This window comes from Mytilus trossulus, chromosome 9 (assembly GCF_036588685.1).
Source record: "Mytilus trossulus isolate FHL-02 chromosome 9, PNRI_Mtr1.1.1.hap1, whole genome shotgun sequence".
Lineage (NCBI taxonomy): Eukaryota > Metazoa > Mollusca > Bivalvia > Mytilida > Mytilidae > Mytilus > Mytilus trossulus.
This window is the reverse complement of record NC_086381.1, coordinates 45,197,307-45,217,328: the sequence shown is the minus strand read 5'-3', so window position 1 is coordinate 45,217,328 and position 20,022 is coordinate 45,197,307. Positions and strand designations below refer to the sequence as shown.

General features: G+C 31.8%; 1 protein-coding gene across 2 annotated transcripts; it reads right to left on the bottom strand.

Moving 5' to 3' along the window:
- Positions 1 to 1,085: 1,085 nt before the first annotated feature.
- On the bottom strand, positions 1,086 to 19,201 carry LOC134682987 (uncharacterized). 2 transcript variants are annotated; one of them, XM_063541960.1, is made up of 8 exons: positions 19,118 to 19,201; positions 11,536 to 11,637; positions 8,559 to 8,843; positions 6,940 to 7,120; positions 6,149 to 6,291; positions 4,082 to 4,243; positions 3,230 to 3,376; positions 1,086 to 2,197 (listed from the first exon to the last, which is right to left on the bottom strand). In XM_063541960.1, exons 2-8 carry the CDS (start codon positions 11,618 to 11,620, stop codon positions 1,899 to 1,901), a joined length of 1,302 nt encoding a protein of 433 aa, XP_063398030.1. In that variant the 5' UTR covers positions 11,621 to 11,637; positions 19,118 to 19,201; the 3' UTR covers positions 1,086 to 1,898. The 2 variants fall into 2 exon arrangements, with proteins under 2 accessions (XP_063398030.1, XP_063398029.1); XM_063541959.1 differs by lacking the exon at positions 19,118 to 19,201 and adding an exon at positions 12,912 to 13,022.
- Positions 19,202 to 20,022: the final 821 nt, after the last annotated feature.

Here is a 20,022-nt window from a genome sequence, read left to right as displayed (position 1 = left end):
AGCCTGATACAACTGCAAAGGTTGAACCCTAAACAGTTATGGCAAATTTGGACACTATATTCAAGTTTGATTCTGTCTGAATTTGGAATTTGAGACATATAATACAAAATAGTAAAATCAAGATCATATAATATCATATAAGTCTATAAGAACTATAAAAATATCATATATAAAAATAGAAGTTACAAATTTTGTAGAAAAACATTCAATATCAAATTTGGTGTACAAATACAAGACATATATATATGTAAAAGTAACCTATATAAAATTTCAATCTTTCACTCATTTTAATAATAAATCTCAAACAAATTACTAGTTATTTCCATGTAGAGAAGCAAATATGGCACCATTATATAATTATAAAGATACAAAACAAACTCCAGTATCTTTCTATAAAACAAGTAAAGATCTGAAGTTATAATTAACAAGAGGCTGTCACAACGACAGCAAACCGGATTTATTGACATTTATTTGTGTCCTGGCAATGTCACAAGAACCATTACTGATGATGAGTGAAAGTGAAAATCATCAATATCAAATTTCACCTCCATTTTGTCATCAGTATCAACATATTAAAATTTGAAAAGCTTAGATTGAATGGTTCGTGAGTAAATGCAACAGCGTGAATGGAAACACCATTTTACGATCTTTCAAGAACCATAACTCCTGAACGGTAAAAGTCAAAATCGTCATTATTAAACTTGACCTCTCTTTTTGTCATCAGTAACAACATATTAAAATTTGAAAAGCTTTGGTTGAATGGTTCATGAGAAAATGCACGGACACACCTGGAAACACCATTTTTCAATCTTTCAAGAACCATAACTCCTGAACAGTAAAAGTCAAAATCGTCATTATTGAACTTGACCTCCATTTAGTCATCAGTAATAACATATGAAAATTTGGAAAGCTTTGGTAGAACAGTTCATGCGTAAATGCTCGGACATGACTGGAAACGCCATTTTACGATCTTTCAAGAACCATAACTACTTAACGGTAAAAGTCAAAATCATCACTATTAAACTTGACCTCTATTTTGTCATCAGTAACAACATATTAGAATTTGAAAAGCTTTGGTTGAATGGTTCATGAGAAAATGAACAGACACGACTGGAAACACCATTTTTCAATCTTTCAAGAACCACAACTCCTAAACGGTAAAAGTCAAAATCGTCATTATTGAACTTGACCTCCATTTTGTCACCAGTAACAACATATTAAAATTTGGGAAGCTTTGGTAGAACAGTTCATGCGTAAATGCAGGGACACGACTGGAAACTCCATTTTTCAATCTTTCAAGAACCATAACTCCTGAACGGTAAAAGTCAAAATTGCCATTGAACTTGACCTTCATTTAGTTGTCAGTAACAAATTTTAAAAGCTTTGGTTGAATGGTTCATGAGTTAATGCACGGACAACATTTGATTGCCGCCCGCCCGCCCGCTCACCGTACATCCCCAAATAAATAACCGACATTTTTGTCACAAAAATCCGGTTAAAAATGCTTGGCCCCTTTTTGGCCCTTATACCTAAACTGTTGGTACCATAACCCCCAAAATGAATCCAAACCTTCTACTTGTGGTATTTAACATTGTGTTACAATTTCAGAGCAATTGAAATGTTTATACACAAGTTATTATCCTGAAAGTACAAAAATGCTTGTTTTAGGCCCCTAATTCCAAATTGGTTGAGACCATCATCCCCAAAAACAAACCCAACCTGGGATCCCCTTGTGGTATTGAACCTTCCTATCAAATTTCATAGAGATCCATTTACTTAAATGTTAAACTAAAGTTATTATCCGGACACCAAATGTGTGTACAGACGACGCAGATGACTATGACAACATCATACCATTATATGATCACAAACACTTTTTTGCGATCGTATAAAAACATTTAGACACTTGTTAACATTTGTTCTTCAGGATCTTTAGAACCCCTTCTTTCTTGCTTTGGCAAGCCTTTTTTGACTCCAAAAATGAAATTCCTCCACTTCCTATCCCAATTGCAACTGGTTTCCTTTGGCCACAAAACTGGATTTATTTTCTTCTTATCCAGGGAACCAGACAAAATGATATGAGTAACTTCTCTTCCTTTAAATGTTGACAAACATCTTTCTTCTAAGTCTCCTACTTCTCCAACAATAATGACACAGGCACACTCCTGACACATAGTATCAAGGAGGGCTGGCAATGCTAAAAGAAAAGATACAAATGAATATAATGACACAGGCACACTCCTGACAATTAGTATCAAGTAGGGTTGGCAATGCTAAAAGAAAAGATACAAATGAATACAATGACACAGGCACACTCCTGACCTGTAGTATCAAGGAAGGTTGGCAATGCTATAAGAAAAGATACAAATGTATATATTCATTAACTTTTGTTGATACATGTACATGATAAGGGAAAATTCTACATATTTTTACTTGACCATGCGGATCTGACAAAGGAGAAGATTTGGGGCTGGTTGTTAAAATTTGCCCTAATAAAGGCAACTGAGAGTCTGAGTAGTATACCGCTGTTCAGAAGTCATAAATCATCATTTTGAAAATTGTTTGAACTTTCATGAATGCCAGTGTTGCTTATATTTACAATTCTACTTATTGTTTGCTTTTCTCCTTTTCAATCATAGTAGACTATCTAACTAGTCAAATGGTTTTTAAAGATTGTCATGGGCATCTGAAGTTTACAAAAGCAGACTCAGCACAAATATTACTTGGTTATCAAAACCTGTTTAGAGAGCCGTGGTGTAGTGGTTAGCGCATCGGACTACTAACACAAAGCTTCCTGGTTCGATCTTCGTACCGGGGAGAAAATTTCAGGGACTGAATTTTCGGCTCTCCCTAGACACCATTTGGGAGTATGGTCTTGAGAAACGATGCTAGTCCGTCGGATGGGGACAATAAATGGCTGACCCATGTGAGAGAGAGCAATATCTCTTGCACGTAAAAGACACCCTTGTAGATTTCGAAAAAGAGTAAGCTAATGCTTTAAACTCAAAACCTGTTTTTTTTTAAATTGAATAGACAATTATTGTACTAAAATATGCTAAACAAGGTTTCATTTTTCACATTTAAATTATTTTACATTTGTTATTTCAGGGTCTTTTAAAGGGGAATACGAGGTATGAGTTTTGCTCATTGTTGAAGGCCTTACAGTGACCCATAGTTGTTAACTTTTACATCATAATGAGAGATGTTTTTTTTTCATATTTATACTTACAATAACCAGCTTGTTGATCCATAGAATCTGGCCCAGGAGGATATTCTCGGAGATTATATTTGTGTAGTCCTGATTTTAATCGTTGCACCTTGTCATATACTTCTGCACCTTCATTGTATAGTATCAGACCATGAAATGGCTTGTCACCTGTGAATACAACAATACTAACCATTGCAGCAATATTTATATGACGGTATTAAGAGAGTGGTAAAGGGTTTATTTTCATGCCATGTTTTTGGCCTTTTTATTTCAAAAATTGTTGTTTTGTGTCTGATGGGTTATTTCTGTTCTTTGTGATCAGCCCAATTTGGCTATCGTGATCCGCGATCTTAGAAATTTATTTTCTGTGAATCGTGATGAGACCCCCGTATCAGGCCCCTCTTAAATATACTGTTAACAAGTTTTTTTCATGTGTTTAATATCCCCTTTGATCACTGCAGTTAAGAAAAACATGTCCTGCTAGTTAGTTGTCTAATGTCATATCTCAGTTATTCAAGAGTTAAATTTTTATGATATCGATGTTTGAATTTTTCTATAAAATTAAATCACAACTTTTACAGACTCTTGCAGAGCTTAACATATTGTATAATCATATGCTTATTGTTGAAGAAACTCTTTTACTCTCAATTTTTCTTTGTACGGTTGCTGTCTCATTGACATTTACCCCAAATTCATACTAAAATAACTAATGAAGCCTTCCACCCAAAGTGTGATTTTTCGCTGTATTGAAGACCCATATTGTTGGTTTTGGGATGTTTTTTTCTCTTTGGTTGGTAGTTGTCTCCCCATTTTTATTCTAAATTTAAATAACAGTATATATTCGACAAAAACTAGTGCAAAACAAGGTCATACCTTTCTCTGGTAAGTTATATGTAAGAAGACGACGAACATAACTAATTCGTGGATGATATAGGCAGAGGATTCCAACTATAATGAAAATGACAAAACCCACTGGCAATAGGATAGACAGCACTATCTTTATGTCAACTTTAGTATCTTCTATGGTGGAAGAATCTGAAAAAAACATGCAGAGAGATAACAGTAATTGGACAACTATTCAACAAAGAATAAACAGCCACGCCTTTAGTGCATGATATTTTTTTATAAAAAATAAAGTTCCATAACTTCTCAATATCAAATCAGAAATTTATAAAAACTAAAGGAGTTATTTTAATAGATATAAAACAGTCAAATTCTATGAAACTGCTCAAAGCACTGAGTTTTTGTCTGAAAACTGGAAAATCACCCCTTTTAAATGAAAACTTCATTATTTAGAATCATAAAAACTCAAATTTGTAAAAATTTAAAGGGAACTTACGACAATATTTATAAACAATTCACCAAAGTTTCATTTAAACTGCTCAAGGCATTTTTTAGTAAGTGTCCTCCTTTTTCAATTAATCAGAAACGTAAAATAACTGATCAGAAATGTAAAATCTAAAATACATAAAAATTGGAAGGAAGCTCACATCAAAAGATTTAAACAATTTGCCATGTGATTATGGACTTTCCGATTGGATTTTCCTCTGAGTTCAGTATTTTTGTGATTTTACTTTTTTCCCAAAAGTTGCTTGAAATTGGGGAAAGTGGTTTTGAGTTGTTCAAAAACTGGAAAATCTTTTTCAATGAAAAAATCCTATAACTCTTGAAACAAAAAATCAAAAAATTACAAAAATTGAAAGTGAGGTCACATAAAAAATATTAAAAAATTCAAGATTTTTATGCAAATTAAGGAAACCATTTTTGAGTTATTGTCTGACAAGCTGACAATGAATAGATGGAAAAGGGTATAACATAAAATGTTTTGTTAACAGAAGTACAAAAATAATTAAAGAACCTTAGTGAGCACACTCACATACCCCACGTCCCCACATTGTCATCGGAGAAATTAAATAAGTGTAAGAAAAAAAAATTGTATAAGAAAAATTGATTTCCTGCCAATATGCACATCTAAATAGTATGCCCTTATCATCTACAAAATTTCATGAAATTCTGTTGTGTGGTTTCAGAGGAGTTGCGATGACATACTGTTGCAGTAGAACATTGAAGCAAATAAGTTCAAAGGGGCGTAACTCCTAAAAAAAAAATAATTGTAATTTCCCATCAATATGCACAACTACATAGTATGTCCATATCATCTGAAAAGGTTTCATGATATTCTGTTGTGTGGTTTGAGAGAAGTTGCGATGACAAACTGTTGCAGTAGCACATTAAAGTAAATAAGTTCAAAGGGGCGTAACTCCTAGAAAAAAAATAGAATCACAATTTCCCGTCGATATGCACAACTACATAGTATGTCCTTATTATCTGAAAAGGTTTCGTGAAATTCTGTTGTGTGCTTTGAGAGGATTTGTGATGACAAACTGTTGCAGTAGTACATTTAAGGAAATAAGTTCAAAGGGGCGTAACTCCTAGAAAAAAAATGAATCGCAATTTTCCGTCGATATGCACAACTACATAGTATGTCCTTATTATCTGAAAAGGTTTCGTGAAATTCTGTTGTGTGGTTTGAGTGGACTTGCGATGACAAGAAACAGGACTGACCGACCGACTGAAGGATGGACTGACGGATGGACGGACGGACAGACGGACAGGTCAAAAACATTATACCCTCCGCAACCCTTTGCGTGGGGTATAATTACTGTTAGGATTGACAGAAAACAGTAGATTTCCCTTCCACAAATATTGTTATGACTGATAGCAAAAGTAGTTTTCCCAAATAACTGATTAGATTTAAATTTAAGGTGTTACCAAATACCTTGCTGACTCAAATTATTTTACATTAAACTTTGACAAAATATTAACTTTAAAAAAAGAAGATGTGGTACGATTGCCAATGTGACAACTGTCCACAAGACCCTTTTACGACTTGCCAGAATTTGTTTTAAGTTTATATCAGTCTCTGTTTATACACAGTACCTTGTTCAAGTAACCATGCACTTTGTAGTGGTAAACATTTTATTTCGTCACATATTGTACAATTTACATTGATACCAAAGTCTTCTTTTCTGACATTCATCAAGGTCAAATTCTTGCTTACTATTACACGTCCTTTCACAATTCTGAAAAATATACATCAAAATTATTGAATACAACATTTATTTTTAAACACAAATTTTCTGTTCTGGAAAACTATTCTGACCTCTCTATATAATTTTTTTTCTCAACATCTTCTTGTTTTCAAATCAGTATCATTTCCTATTGTGCCTACTTTTTCTAGTCATGACTGAAAATGAATTATATAGACAACTCTGCCATCAAAGCACTAGTTGTTCATTATTTCTCTACAGAAAATATTTTAATAAATGAGCTGTGTTGGATAGAAATTAACCTTATGTGAGTACATGTATTCATGTACATGTGTTTTACTGTAAGATTGTGCTTGAGATTTGAAATTTAAATATAAAATAATAGATGAATTTCGGTCTTGTTTATCAGGTTCTTATATCAATTCAATTTTCAAGCAGTTATTAGACGTTGCATGGAATTTTTTTAAAAACTGAAATAGGTAAACAGATGTATTGATATTCATTTGCATAAGGTCGATTTCTATCTAAGGCAGCTCAAATCATGTTTAGAGCCTGTTGTAGAGTCAATGTTGTTGATAGGGTAACCCTTTTAATATCAATGGAAACGAGATGTAACATCAATTAAACTTAAACTTAACTGTTTTTTGAAGATGAGTATATCTTCAATAGACTATACCTAACCTCTTTGACAGCTTGCTCTTTTTGTATCTTTCACCACCTGGGAAACGAAAAGATATAAAGTCTACATCGTTGGTACAGTTAGGCTCTCCAGTATCTGCCTTACAACTAAATGTTACATTGATTCCAATGGAGGCAGTCTGATTGTAAAATTGACACGGCTTTACCAGTGGTTGTACACATTCTACAAGAAGCAAAAATAAAATTATCTTAATGATTGAACAACACAAAAATACACAAAAAAATTAAACTACAAGTACCATTACTTTTTAAGGTTCTAAGTATGACATTTATCTCAATTACTTTGATAATGAAGAATCATCATGGGTATCGACTGAATACTGAAAAGTAATTGGAAAATGTTTTTATTAATAGTATCATAATGATCAAACATTTAAAGATGCTGACAGGTAATAAAAGAGGGGGTGACAGCTGGTGCTCATTTCCCAAATGCTCGTTTGTTTTTTATTATTTTTTTCTTACTTTCCACTTTTTTCTTTTTCATACAATATATATACACTCAATTTATTGTTAACAACACCACGATGACCTTTGAATTTAAATCTGTTTTCAGGTTGTTGTCTAATAGAATATATAACAGTGTACACCCCAAATCTTTTTATACTTGTACTATTCATATTTCTATTGTTACAATCAACTAACTTAATGCAAGGAGATCATAATTGTATTCAAACAATCAAAGCCATTAAAGCAATGGATCTCCTTAACCCCTAGGAGCACCTGAGATCTCCACCATTTTTTGTCTGCCTACCCTCTAGGAGCACCTGATATCTCAACCATTTTTTGTCTTACTACCCTCTAGGAGCACCTGAGCCTAAGATCTCAACCACTTTTTTGTCTGCCTACCCTCTTGGAGCACCTGAGTCTGAGATCTCCACCATTTTTTTTCTACCTACCCTCTAGGAGCACCTGAGATCTCCACCATTTTTTTTCTGCCTACCCTCTAGGAGCACCTGAGTCTGAGATCTCCACCATTTTTTGTCTGCCTACCCTCTAGGAGCACCTGAGTCTGAGATCTCCACCATTTTTTGGTGATGTGTATGTTGCTCACTCAGTCTTTAGTTTTCTATGTATTGTACTCATCATTTCCTCTTATTTTGTTGTCCAATCCTTTTGGTTTTTATTTATTGAATGTAGGAAATTTCACATTTGAGGTTAGTGGATTAATTAATATTCGTTGGATACCAATTTTCGTGGATTTCGTGCGTACAGGAGAACCACGAATTCAAATGTTCAACGAAAAAAACAAATTTTCTAAAGGATTGAGTGTAGGCTTTGCCAAAACCACGAAATTTAATATCCACAAATATGTAAATTTTCCTTAAAATTGGTACCCACGAAAATAAATGAATCCACAGTACTTCAAATTCAGAAATTATTGTGAGGTTTTTATTAACGCAAATAATGTGACTAGCTTTATAGGTGAGTTTTGCATTAATGAGAACTTGCATTTTGATAGCTAAAACATAGATGTGTAAAATGTAGATTTTTTTTGAAATCACAATAATTATAAACTCTCAATCTTAACCATTTTTGAAAATAATAACCACACACAATAATTTCTGTGTTTTTATAAAGATTTATGATCATGATGATGATACCTTGAAAATGGATTGAATAACCTTGACCGCTTTCACCATCAACACAAATGTAACTACCACCTGCCGAGGGGTTGAACTGTTTCACAATCAATTGTCTTCCTCCATTGTCCAACTCACAGTTCTTTTCTTTTTGGCAAAATTGAAATGGGTAAAGCTCTGGTAGATTGTGTGAATGCATAAAATACCATGTTATATTTTGTCCTCCTACTTGTTTACGTTGACACAAAATTTCCACATAATCTCCATTTTTACCATTACGAGTTATAAAGTTAATTGTGTAATTTTCTAAAAAATAAAAAATAATAAAATCATTATTTTTAAAGTGAGTTGACATACAATTTTCTATAAAAAAAAAAACCTAAAACATTATTTGACAGTTGACATACTGAACATCTTGAATGAATTTTCGAAATTCCCTTAAATGTAACCACAAGTCTCACTGATGCGTAGAAATAGAGTAATTCCTGAACATCTTCATTCTTGAAAGCAATTTAACGCTGCTATGGTGAATGTGTACATAATAACTCTGACATCTAACAAAATTTGACATTAATTTTAATGCCTTGTTTAGAGAGAACATAACTGTGTCTGCAGCTTAACCCTAGCAGCAAAACTAATCTCTATACTCTATATCTTAATTAAGTTATCAAAATTAGTTAAAACATTTAAGGATAAAAATTAAAATACAAAATAACTTTCTTATGATAGTTGGCCCTCTTATCTTTCATATAAGAAACAGTTTAAGAAAGATAGATCAAGAAAATGCAGGTTGCCTTAAGCTTCTATTGAACAAGCACACTAAATTCACAACAGTCGGAAAATATAAATTCAAAAGTTCAGAGTTGATGTCTCATCTGCCATTGTCTGCATATATATACACATCTCCTTTAATTCACAAATAAAACTGGAGAAAAAGTACAGATAGAAGGCAGTTTTATTCTTGAATAACTATTTCAAATATATTTCTGAAAATATCAATTGTGTAATAGTAGATCAGATCAGTACTTAAAAGAGGGATGAAAAGTACCAAAGGGACAGTCAAACTCATAAATCTAAAATAAACTGAGAACGCCATGGCTAAAAATGAAAAAGAAAAACAGACAAACAATAGAACACCAACATAGATAACTAAAGAATAAACAACACGAACCCCACCAAAAAATAGGGGTGATCTCAGGTGCTCCGGAAGGGTAACGATCCTGCTCCACATGTGACACCGTTATGTTGCTTATGTGATAATTATGTGATAACAAATCCGGTAAATAGTCTTATTCGGTAGGCCACATTCATGAAAGTGTCATTTTGTTGTCGGGATATACTCAGCCACATTCACTCTGTGTTTTTGTTAGATATATTTCTATTTATATCCATCTGATCAGTTAAGCCTTTTTCAACTGTTTTGTATAGTTCTTTCTTATGATGTACTGTTACACCACTGTTGCAGGTCAGAGGTGGGGGGGGGTTGAGATCTCTATCACATGTTTAACCCCGCCACATTCTGTATATATATAGTCATGTACCTGTCCCAAGTCAGATCCTGTAATTCAGTGGTTGTCTTTTGATTTATATATGTGTTACATATTTGTTTTTCGTTCATTTTTTGTACATTAATTAGGCAGTTAGTTTTCTTGTTTGAATTGTTTTACAATTGTCATTTCTGGGACTTTTATAGCTGACTATACGGTATTACTTTGCTCATTGTTGAAGGCCATACAGTGACCTATGGTTGTTAATTTCTTTGTCATGTAGTTTCTTGTCATGCTTGTGGAGAGTTGTCTCATTGGCAATCATACCACATCATTTTTTTCATATATATATATGAAAATCAACGTACTATTTACATGATTTATGGATTACCTTAGCTGTATTTGGCAAAACTTTTAGGAATTTTGGTTCTCAATGCTCTTCAACTTCGTACTTTATTCGGCCTTTTAAATTTTTTTGGGATTCGAGCATCACTGATGAGTCTTATGTAGACGAAATGCACATCTGGCGTATATATACAAAATTTAGTCCTGGTATCTATGATGAGAGTTTATTTCCTAGATCTACTTCAAGACTTGAACAATGGTAACCAGTTTATAATTACCTACTGTTTTCTAGTTCTATTTCAAGACTTGAACAATGGTAACCAGTTTATAATTACCTACTATTTTCTAGTTCTACTTCAAGACTTGAACAATGGTAACCAGTTTATAATTACTTACTGTTTTCTAGTTCTACTTCAAGACTTGAACAATGGTAACCATGAGTATATAATTACTTACTGTTTTCTATTTCTTCTTCAAGACTTGAGCAATGGTAACCAGTATATAATTACTTACTGTTTTCTATTTCTTCTTCAAGACTTGAGCAATGGTAACCAGTATATCAACTAACTGTTTCGTGGCTCTACTTCAAGACTTGAACAATGGTATTAAACCAGTATATAATTACTTACTGTTTTCTAGTTCTACTTCAAGACTTGAACAATGGTAATTAACCAGTATATAATTACTAACTGTTTCCTAGTTCTACTTCAAAACATGAGCAATTGTAGCTAGTATATAATTACTTACCATTGCTTACTCTTGTTACTGTTTCCTAGTTCTCTACAAGACCTGAGCAATGGTAACCAGTATATATCATCTTACTGTTTCGTGGCTCTATATTTCAAGACTTGAACAATGGTAACCAGTATATAATTACTTACTGTTTCCTAGTTCTACTTCAAGACTTGAACAATGGTAACCAGTATATAATTACTTACTGTTTCCTAGTTCTACTTCAAGACTTGAACAATGGTAACCAGTATATAATTACTTACTATTTCCTAGTTCTACTTCAAGACTTGAACAATGGTAACCAGTATATAATTACTTACTATTTCCTAGTTCTACTTCAAGACTTGAACAATGGTAACCAGTATATAATTACTTACTGTTTCCTAGTTCTACTTCAAGACTGGAACAATGGTAACCAGTATATAATTACTTACTATTTCCTAGTTCTACTTCAAGACTTGAACAATGGTAACCAGTATTAAATAATACTGATAGGAATAACAAATAATGTACTGCCATCAAAAGTCACTTACAATCTGAAAATGAAATTATATATATATATATATTGGTCCATTTAGATTAATGGTCCTTATGTATATATATAAATTAATAAACATATTTCCTGCTCACAAGGAAGCTACATTGTATTATACCAAAAGTTCCAAGTGGTGATTAGTTGGAATAATCTCTTTTTCCATGTGTTGATTCTCAATTTTAATATGTGCAATATATAGTAAAATTAAATATTTATTATATAATGATTAAAATGGGATCTTTAACCTTGCTCACAAATGAGTAACAATATGTACAGGTAAATCTTATTGAGAGGTGAAAGATCTGATGTCAATCAAATTTTTATAAAACAAAACAAACAAACAAAAACATTACCTTTCAGCACACTCCCTTAATTAGTTCATACCCATCATTTTATAAAAACAAAGTGTTTCTCAACTTCCTATCAAACTCCCTTAAGTTGAAGGCTTAACATTATTGTTGAAAAGGAAAAAAAATAAAAATATGTCTCAACTAACTATACAGTTGTTTTCCATACATTCCAGAATAGTTGTTTGATGTGTAAATTTATCAATTATGTCCTATTTTGAGGGTTGTAATGGGGGTACCTTCATGACAAATCACGGTAAAAATTCTTGCCAAATGATATTTACAGTATTTTTGAAGCATATATATGACAATAAAATGTACTCTTTCTTTTGGACAATAAGAAAATTGACTGATTTTGAAGAATCAAATTTAAATTTTCCCAAAAAATGACGGTAGCAATAATTAACTGAGACCTCTGACGAATAATGATAAGGATAGTTTGACGCATCACAGTAAAAATTTAATCAATTTGACGCTAACAGCTGCTGAAAATGTCACCATTTGACGCCTAGTGATATAGCTAGGGCATTACTACACTCTATTCCAAACCCTCCCCCTTCCCAAATCTTATATTCTCAATGGTTTTAAGATAATTGAACACCCAAATAGTTATGAGGGTGCATGAAGATCTGGGAGTTAACCATGTTAACAGTATAGAGTATAGTGTGACAGGCCACACAATATGACAAGAGATTAATGGACCAAAAAATGTTGAATAGAGAATTGTGTGCCAAAATTATGAGGAAAATACACAATAGAGAAAAATGGATGGTCCCATCCTACAAATAATGAATAGAGATGATGATGCAACCGTTAAAATATAAACAAAACAAAAATCAATTAAGTTCCTTTTTAGCAGTATAACCATGACAGACATCATAACCTAATATAGTTCATGAAAATTTCCTATTTTAACATATTTCCTCACCCACATAAGCATTGTTTATACTGGAATATTATATGCATATGGGGATATGCATACACTCTCATCATGTTCATTGTTGTAAAACACTGAATAATCCCTGTACAGGAAACAGGAATAAACCAATTAAAGTAAATGATTACCATCAAAACAATGAACTTTGCACTACACAATGTGAGTGTTTAAAATCATGTCAACTAAAGTCTGGATACATCATGTACATAATTCAGCAGTATAGACATTTTAACAAAGTAAAGGTTGATTGATTGTTGTTTAACGGTATTTGTAAGGTAGAAAATGGGGGTTTTAACATTAAGATCTGTAGAAATTTTTAATAATTTGCCAAATTTTAGTTTTTATCATGTTTATCATGGTTTTTTTTCAAATGATATTATATAATAAAATTCTGGGTCTCCTGTCTATTGTCTCACACAAAATTGTCTGGTATTTGTATAGATTATGCATGGAAAATGGAAAAAATAATCTGACATTATAACCAGTTTAAACCAGTTGATACATTTTTCTGTATGGAAGTCTGCTATTATGGTGGAGGTGTCAACATATATTTGTTTCACCTTAACAGAAGTTCCAATGGAAACTTTGTTATAAACAATGTCATAATGGGCTATTCCAGAAATAATCCATACCCCCCCCCCCCCCCCCCCTATAGAAGGTACATGTGGTTTGGAAAAAAATCCATGGAAAATTTTTGATGTGGTTCAGAAAAAAATCTGGAATTCCATGTCAGTCCTATAGAAGGCAAATAGATAAATAAAAATATTCCATGGAAAATTATGCTCTTGTTATTAAAAAATTTCTGGAAATCCAGAGCCATCCTATAGAAGGCAACTATAAAAGTTTAAAAATTCCATGGAAAATCTGGATTTTCGTCACTTTCAGTAAAATCTATTTTTTGAGCTAGTATGTATATCTGTAGTTCATTAGGTAATAATAAAGTCCAATATGTATCTTTACAAACAATGTATCAGAATGTGGTATAGCTTTTTGCACATTGTTGAAGGCTGTATGATATTCTTAAGTTGTTAAAATATATCTTTTGATCTCTGTTGGGGAGTTAGTCCAAATAATTTTGATGTCTAGGAGAGCTATTTTAAGTTTTTGCTTTGACGCCTCCCCACACATCAAAGTAAGATCAAAAGAAGTGAAAATTGAAAAATACCCACAGGAGACGGCATGATTATCTGGACCTATAGTGAAGAGTTGTCTTATTGGCAATTTGGAAATGATACCACCTTTTATTATTTTCATACTACATCCATACATGTTGTAAGCCAGAGTTACCAGTACTGAACTTCAGTCTCAGATTGGTAAATTTGAAATCGTTTGCAAAAGGACCTAAAAAGAAGTGAAATGTGAACATTTGTTATGTACATGTACCTCAGATACTAACATAACATTCAGGGGATAAACATGTAGATGTTGATAGTGATAATACTTCAAAGAGATGCCTACTTCCAACACCACATGACATGTTTGATAGTTTATTGGGGCATTTCTTAAGTACTTCTTGGAGAGATAATAAATATTTTCCCATCTTTTCTTTTACCATGGAAGTTTACTAGATCTTCAAGTGAATTTAAATTGATATGAATACTGTCATTACTGTGTATTTTATAATTCATTCATGACAAAAATAATAATTTTAATAATTCTTTATTGAAAAGCACTTTATGCCCATATGGACCAATGGCTTAAAACATTATACATAATATACAGTTTACATAAAACAATGAAAATAAACAATGGAGACACTTTGAACTATAATTTGTCTTTTTTTTAAATCAATATATATATATATGTATAAGAGATTCAAATTATATCAAGGACTCCCTGCCCTCAGTCTTAGTGACTTTTTTTTTAAAAGGAGCCTAATTTGCAAGTGTCCTGTTTTGTTTCAGGATTGAGGATATGTTTTAATTTATCTAAATAATATTTTTTTTTTATCAACATGATAAATGGTTCTAACATCCAAATTTCACTGACAAATGTATAGTACTTAAAATTTTCATGTTGTATGGGTTTTTTTTATTATAAAGGAGTCATAATTCAATGCAGCTATAAGGTTAATGATAAAAAAACAACCATACTCAGTGGCCGGTCCAAATATTTTCATAAGTGGGGGTCCACTGACTGCCTAAGAAGGGACCCGCTCCAGTCACGCTTCAGTGATTCCCTATATAAGCAAACAATATTTTCCCAAAAGGGGGGAGGGCGTTGCCCCCTGCCCCCCCTAAATCCGCCTCTGATACCAAGAAATGAAGAATCAAAAGAAACGACATAGTAAATATACTGGATGTTAAATATCAAATCAAGATTTTTGCAACTATTTACAAGTCTGTGTTTAAAAAAAACAAAAAAAACATAGTTCATTATCTGGATTTACAGGGTTTTATTTATGTTCTCTACAAGATGTTTGTATTGAAATTTGTGAGAAACCACACACCAGGACACTGCAGGACCTATTGCTTTTCTTAGTTGTTGAGGTTGAAGATTATTTTATCTAGCCATTCAGTTGACTAACAATCAGTAGTACAAGCTTGATGAAATCCCACTGTGACCACATGGCCATTTCTGTGGATTTTAATTAATTATATAATGATATATATACTACATGTAATTATTTGAACTACATGTTATAAGACAAATGAGATTAAAACTAGGAATTATGTATCTACAATCCCTTGCTCTGCAAAAATAAATATTAAGTCTCAGTTTTAAAATTATAAAAGTTTATTTGTTTATTAATATTAAAGTTGTTTCATTTATTTATCAATTATTATTATACATTGACTCTATATTGTCATTTGATGATCATTACAAATTGTTGAAGTGGATTAACATGATAACATCTATTATTTGAATATGTTTTGATTATAAACATAATGTATCATCTTTCAGTTCCATTATAACTTTTTTCAACTTTAAACATGTAAAAAATAAAAATGTCATTATTATACAAATTTAGAATTTAACAATTGTTTAAAAGTTTTGAAATTTTCTTTAATTTCATGATGTTTTAGGAAATTATAAAATGTAAAGAAATACAGGGATTTGGAAACAATAAGAATTTGTATAAATACGTTACCCAATGAAGGAGTGTTATGTCTAGATTTGGTGACTAGTTGCAGGCGACAAATAGCAAATCATAAAACTATATGTACAGGAAATATTAAAAATGTCAAATTTTGGTTAGAGCAAGAACTTTATGTGAGATTAGAGACACATTTGTAATGAATTGTGAACTACTTTATATTTTTTAAAAACTTGTGTTGAATTTTTGATGGTTCATTTATATTTGGAGAAAACTTTTTCAAAGTGTGGCAGTGATACAAGAACATTAAATTTGATAACTTCTCAAATTTCATTCCAGTATACAATTTTATTTTAGAAATTCAGTCATTTCTTATGCATATTTATATTGAACATTTTATAATATAGATATAAAGACAAAATACAAACTAAACACAAATATTATTTTTCGAAAAAAAAAAGGAAAAAAAAAGGGGGGATGTCTGGAGCTTATTAAATTCAAACCTCAGAAGATTTTGCCACTAGCTGATTTTGATATCAATGTATTTATGTGGAACAATACTTTTACACTATGTAGAACACATGTGGTCATTTCTGGTCAGTCATCTAAGATCTATTGTGGTAATCGGAAGATTTCATGCAGTGATGACAAATAAACAAGTGTTTGAAATTAATGATTTGTCAATAAGGCGTTAATTGGTTATTGATACTGAAGGAACTCAAAATCTGGTGTTTATCATGTTTATAGCTTGAAAATCAGAGCAGATAGCATTTTATCCTAACAATAGATATTAGAAAAATGATAAGTTCAATGTCATTATAGGCACCAATTATGATTTAAATCATCGTTATAAATATGATAGTGAATTCACAATAAAACTATAAGAAGAAAAAAAATATCTCCTTACTTTAAGCCAATGTAAAACATTTGGTCATAATGGAATTATTTTGAGATGTAAATACCTTTTCAATTTTTAAAGGCTTTGTTTCAGTCTTGGAAAAGTTTTCTTTTTCTTTTATGAAGTTAAGTTTACATGTACATGTATATAAATTTGCATTTCAAATATCTGAATTGAGAACTATCATGTTTAAGAATTGATTTTCAAAATATGTTTACCTACCCTGATATACACTATCTTTTTTGGGTAATTTATACTGATAGCGTTTGACATTTTCAGCTGAACAAATTTATCAATTTTACACAACTTAAATTATTGTATGCTGGTTCATATTCTGGACGCCAATCTTTGCTCCTTTTTTGGAAATTAGTATGGCGTTCATTATCACTGAACTAGTATATATTTGTTTAGGGGCCAGCTGAAGGACGCCTCCGGGTGCGGGAATTTCTCGCTACATTGAAGACCTGTTGGTGACCTTCTGCTGTTGTTTTTTTATTTGGTCGGTGTGTTGTCTCTTTGACACATTCCCCATTTCCATTCTCAATTTTATTAGAAAAATATATCAAACTTGATGATTTCTTTCTTTGTGATTCCAAGACCAAAAAAAAATAATTAAAAGAAATGAAAATTTGTAAAAAAAATCAATTAATATTGTCATTTATGCCTTATTTATTCATATATCTCAACTGTGTTTGTAATATGCTTTAAATTACACTAAAATAGAAAACAAACTATCCAACTTTAGAATTCCCTTGTAAATGGTGTAGTAACAGTTTGTAAAGTGATCAAAACAGCAGACAGCTTGTGTTGCATTCCCAAATAGCAATAAGGTTTATTGACTGTTAAAGATGAGAAATAATCATTAATACCGTTTAAGATGATATAAGCATACAAAAACACAAGCTCTTTAAGTTATGATCTTTTAAGTCAACCCCTCAACTTTAAAACAATGTCATGAATGAGTTGATGTAAACAAGAAGATGTGGTAAGAGTATCAATGAGACTACTCACAACCCAAATCACAGCGTATACAGTTAACAATCATAGATCAAAAACATGGAGCCTTGGCTCACACCAAACAACAAGTTATAAAGGGCCCTAAAAATAACTGAAAACCCAACTGTTGAATCAATATGAAAAAACAGAAACCAGAAACACCTATGGACATGTTACTACACCAACAAATGACAACCACTTAACAAATGGCATCTGATCAAGGACAGGTGCATACAAAAATTGCAGCATTTTAAACATAATATAACAGGGGCCAATCTTCACCTCCACTTGAGACTGTAATGTAACATTACATTATAAAAAGACCCACTATAAATTATCAATTGAAATGGATGAACTTGATCACAAAGAAATTTTAACAAAAACTAGTATTAAGCATACAGCTGCCATTTATGCATACACTGAATGAATGCCAGTTTGATTTAATCATCTACATGTTAGCTGCGGAACCTTAGCTCTTAGGTCCTTATGTTATCTATCATTTGACATAGATCTGCAAATAGTCAAGAAATAACATAAGGATCTAAGAGCTACGGTTCCTCAACTATCTACATGTATGACACAATAATCAATATAAACAATATTAAAACTATATGTTTCATGTAAATATTTAGTTGGAAAATTTCTGTTGCAAGTTAAATTTGCCTGGAAATTTTCTTTTGGAAGTTAAATTTGCCTGGAAATATTTAATTGAACCAGATATTTTCTTGGAAGTTTTAGTATTATTCTCATTTTTTTCCTGGAATATTTCTTACAAATTGTTGAAAAATTCTGGAAATTATTGCCAACTAAGAGAATATTTTCTGGAAAATCTGATATTTTTACAGATTTTGATTTTTTATCTGGAATTCCTAAACCTTCTATAGGGGGGGGGGTATGGATTATTTCTGGAATAGCCCAATATATCTGTTCCTGTTGGAACAAATATTCTATACCATTTATTCCGTTAAAAACATTTACTGTAATATTTATTCCAGGCAGTGGAAATAATATTCCAGAATATTGTTTCCATTTGGAACTTATATTATGAAGGAACTTCTATTCCGTGACAAAGGAAGCATAAGAACTCGTAAATAAACACTGATCTAACAGTCTAACACAGGGCTTCTCTGTTGGAGTCGTCCAAATAATTAATGACGTCTTGAAAGGCTATTATATTTTTTTTCTTTGACGCCTTACTTCGACTACTGTTGGAGAAGATAAATCCTCAGGAAAAATCAAAGAAATATCTGCTAATAAAATTATTACCTTTCTAAATTTTGACGTATAAACTTCTCGGAAAAAAAGGGAAAGTAGCTGTGTTTTTGATGTTCAAACCGGAAGCAGGACAAGTCGCCTCACATCTAATCGCCCCACTTTTTCACCAACTCGCCCCACTTTAAAAAAAAACCGCCCCAATTGTATCTATTTGTCATATAAACCTCTGCAGAAATACTAAAAAAAGGTCTATGTTTAACGAACTTGATTTAACAGTAAAAGGATTTTGCACAGTCAGCTCTATTTCATCTCTCATAAGCCATAATTCTTTGCACCAATGGTTTTGACGTTATGTTTTGAATCATATATTTTTTAATCTGGCCAAACGATCAATAAATTGAAATCTTGATCATCCTTTTGTTCCCCCTGCAACTGATTGTCGGTTTTGGGGGGGGGGGGGTACCCCTGTCCGTCTGTCAAATTATTGGTATATAGTTATTTGGCATAACTCCTCCTATTGTTTGATTCCTAGAAAGTTTTCACTTAGCTGTCAGTTGAGTTTTTAAGTACGTACACTGCGCTTCAATAGATACGATTCCCTTTTCAAACAATTGTAGATTCAGATTCAATAGTTTATTAAAGTCTCACCACATACAACATGATTAAAACAAGATACAATTATAAAATTAATTATACAGTAAACATAGTTAAAACAATTAAATACATGTATGTGCCATTCTTAAAAGAATTATGAGAGACTATTAAAATACAAATAATACTTATTCATTTTATAAAATACTACAAATACAGTAGTTAATGATATAAAATACTGTTTCTCCTTGTTAAAATGTTATTGCAGGTTTTGGCAACATTATTACAAATATTGGTATTTTTAAACATATATATAAATTTTTCTTTATCAGACAAGTTTAAAAACATATCATTATGACACAATA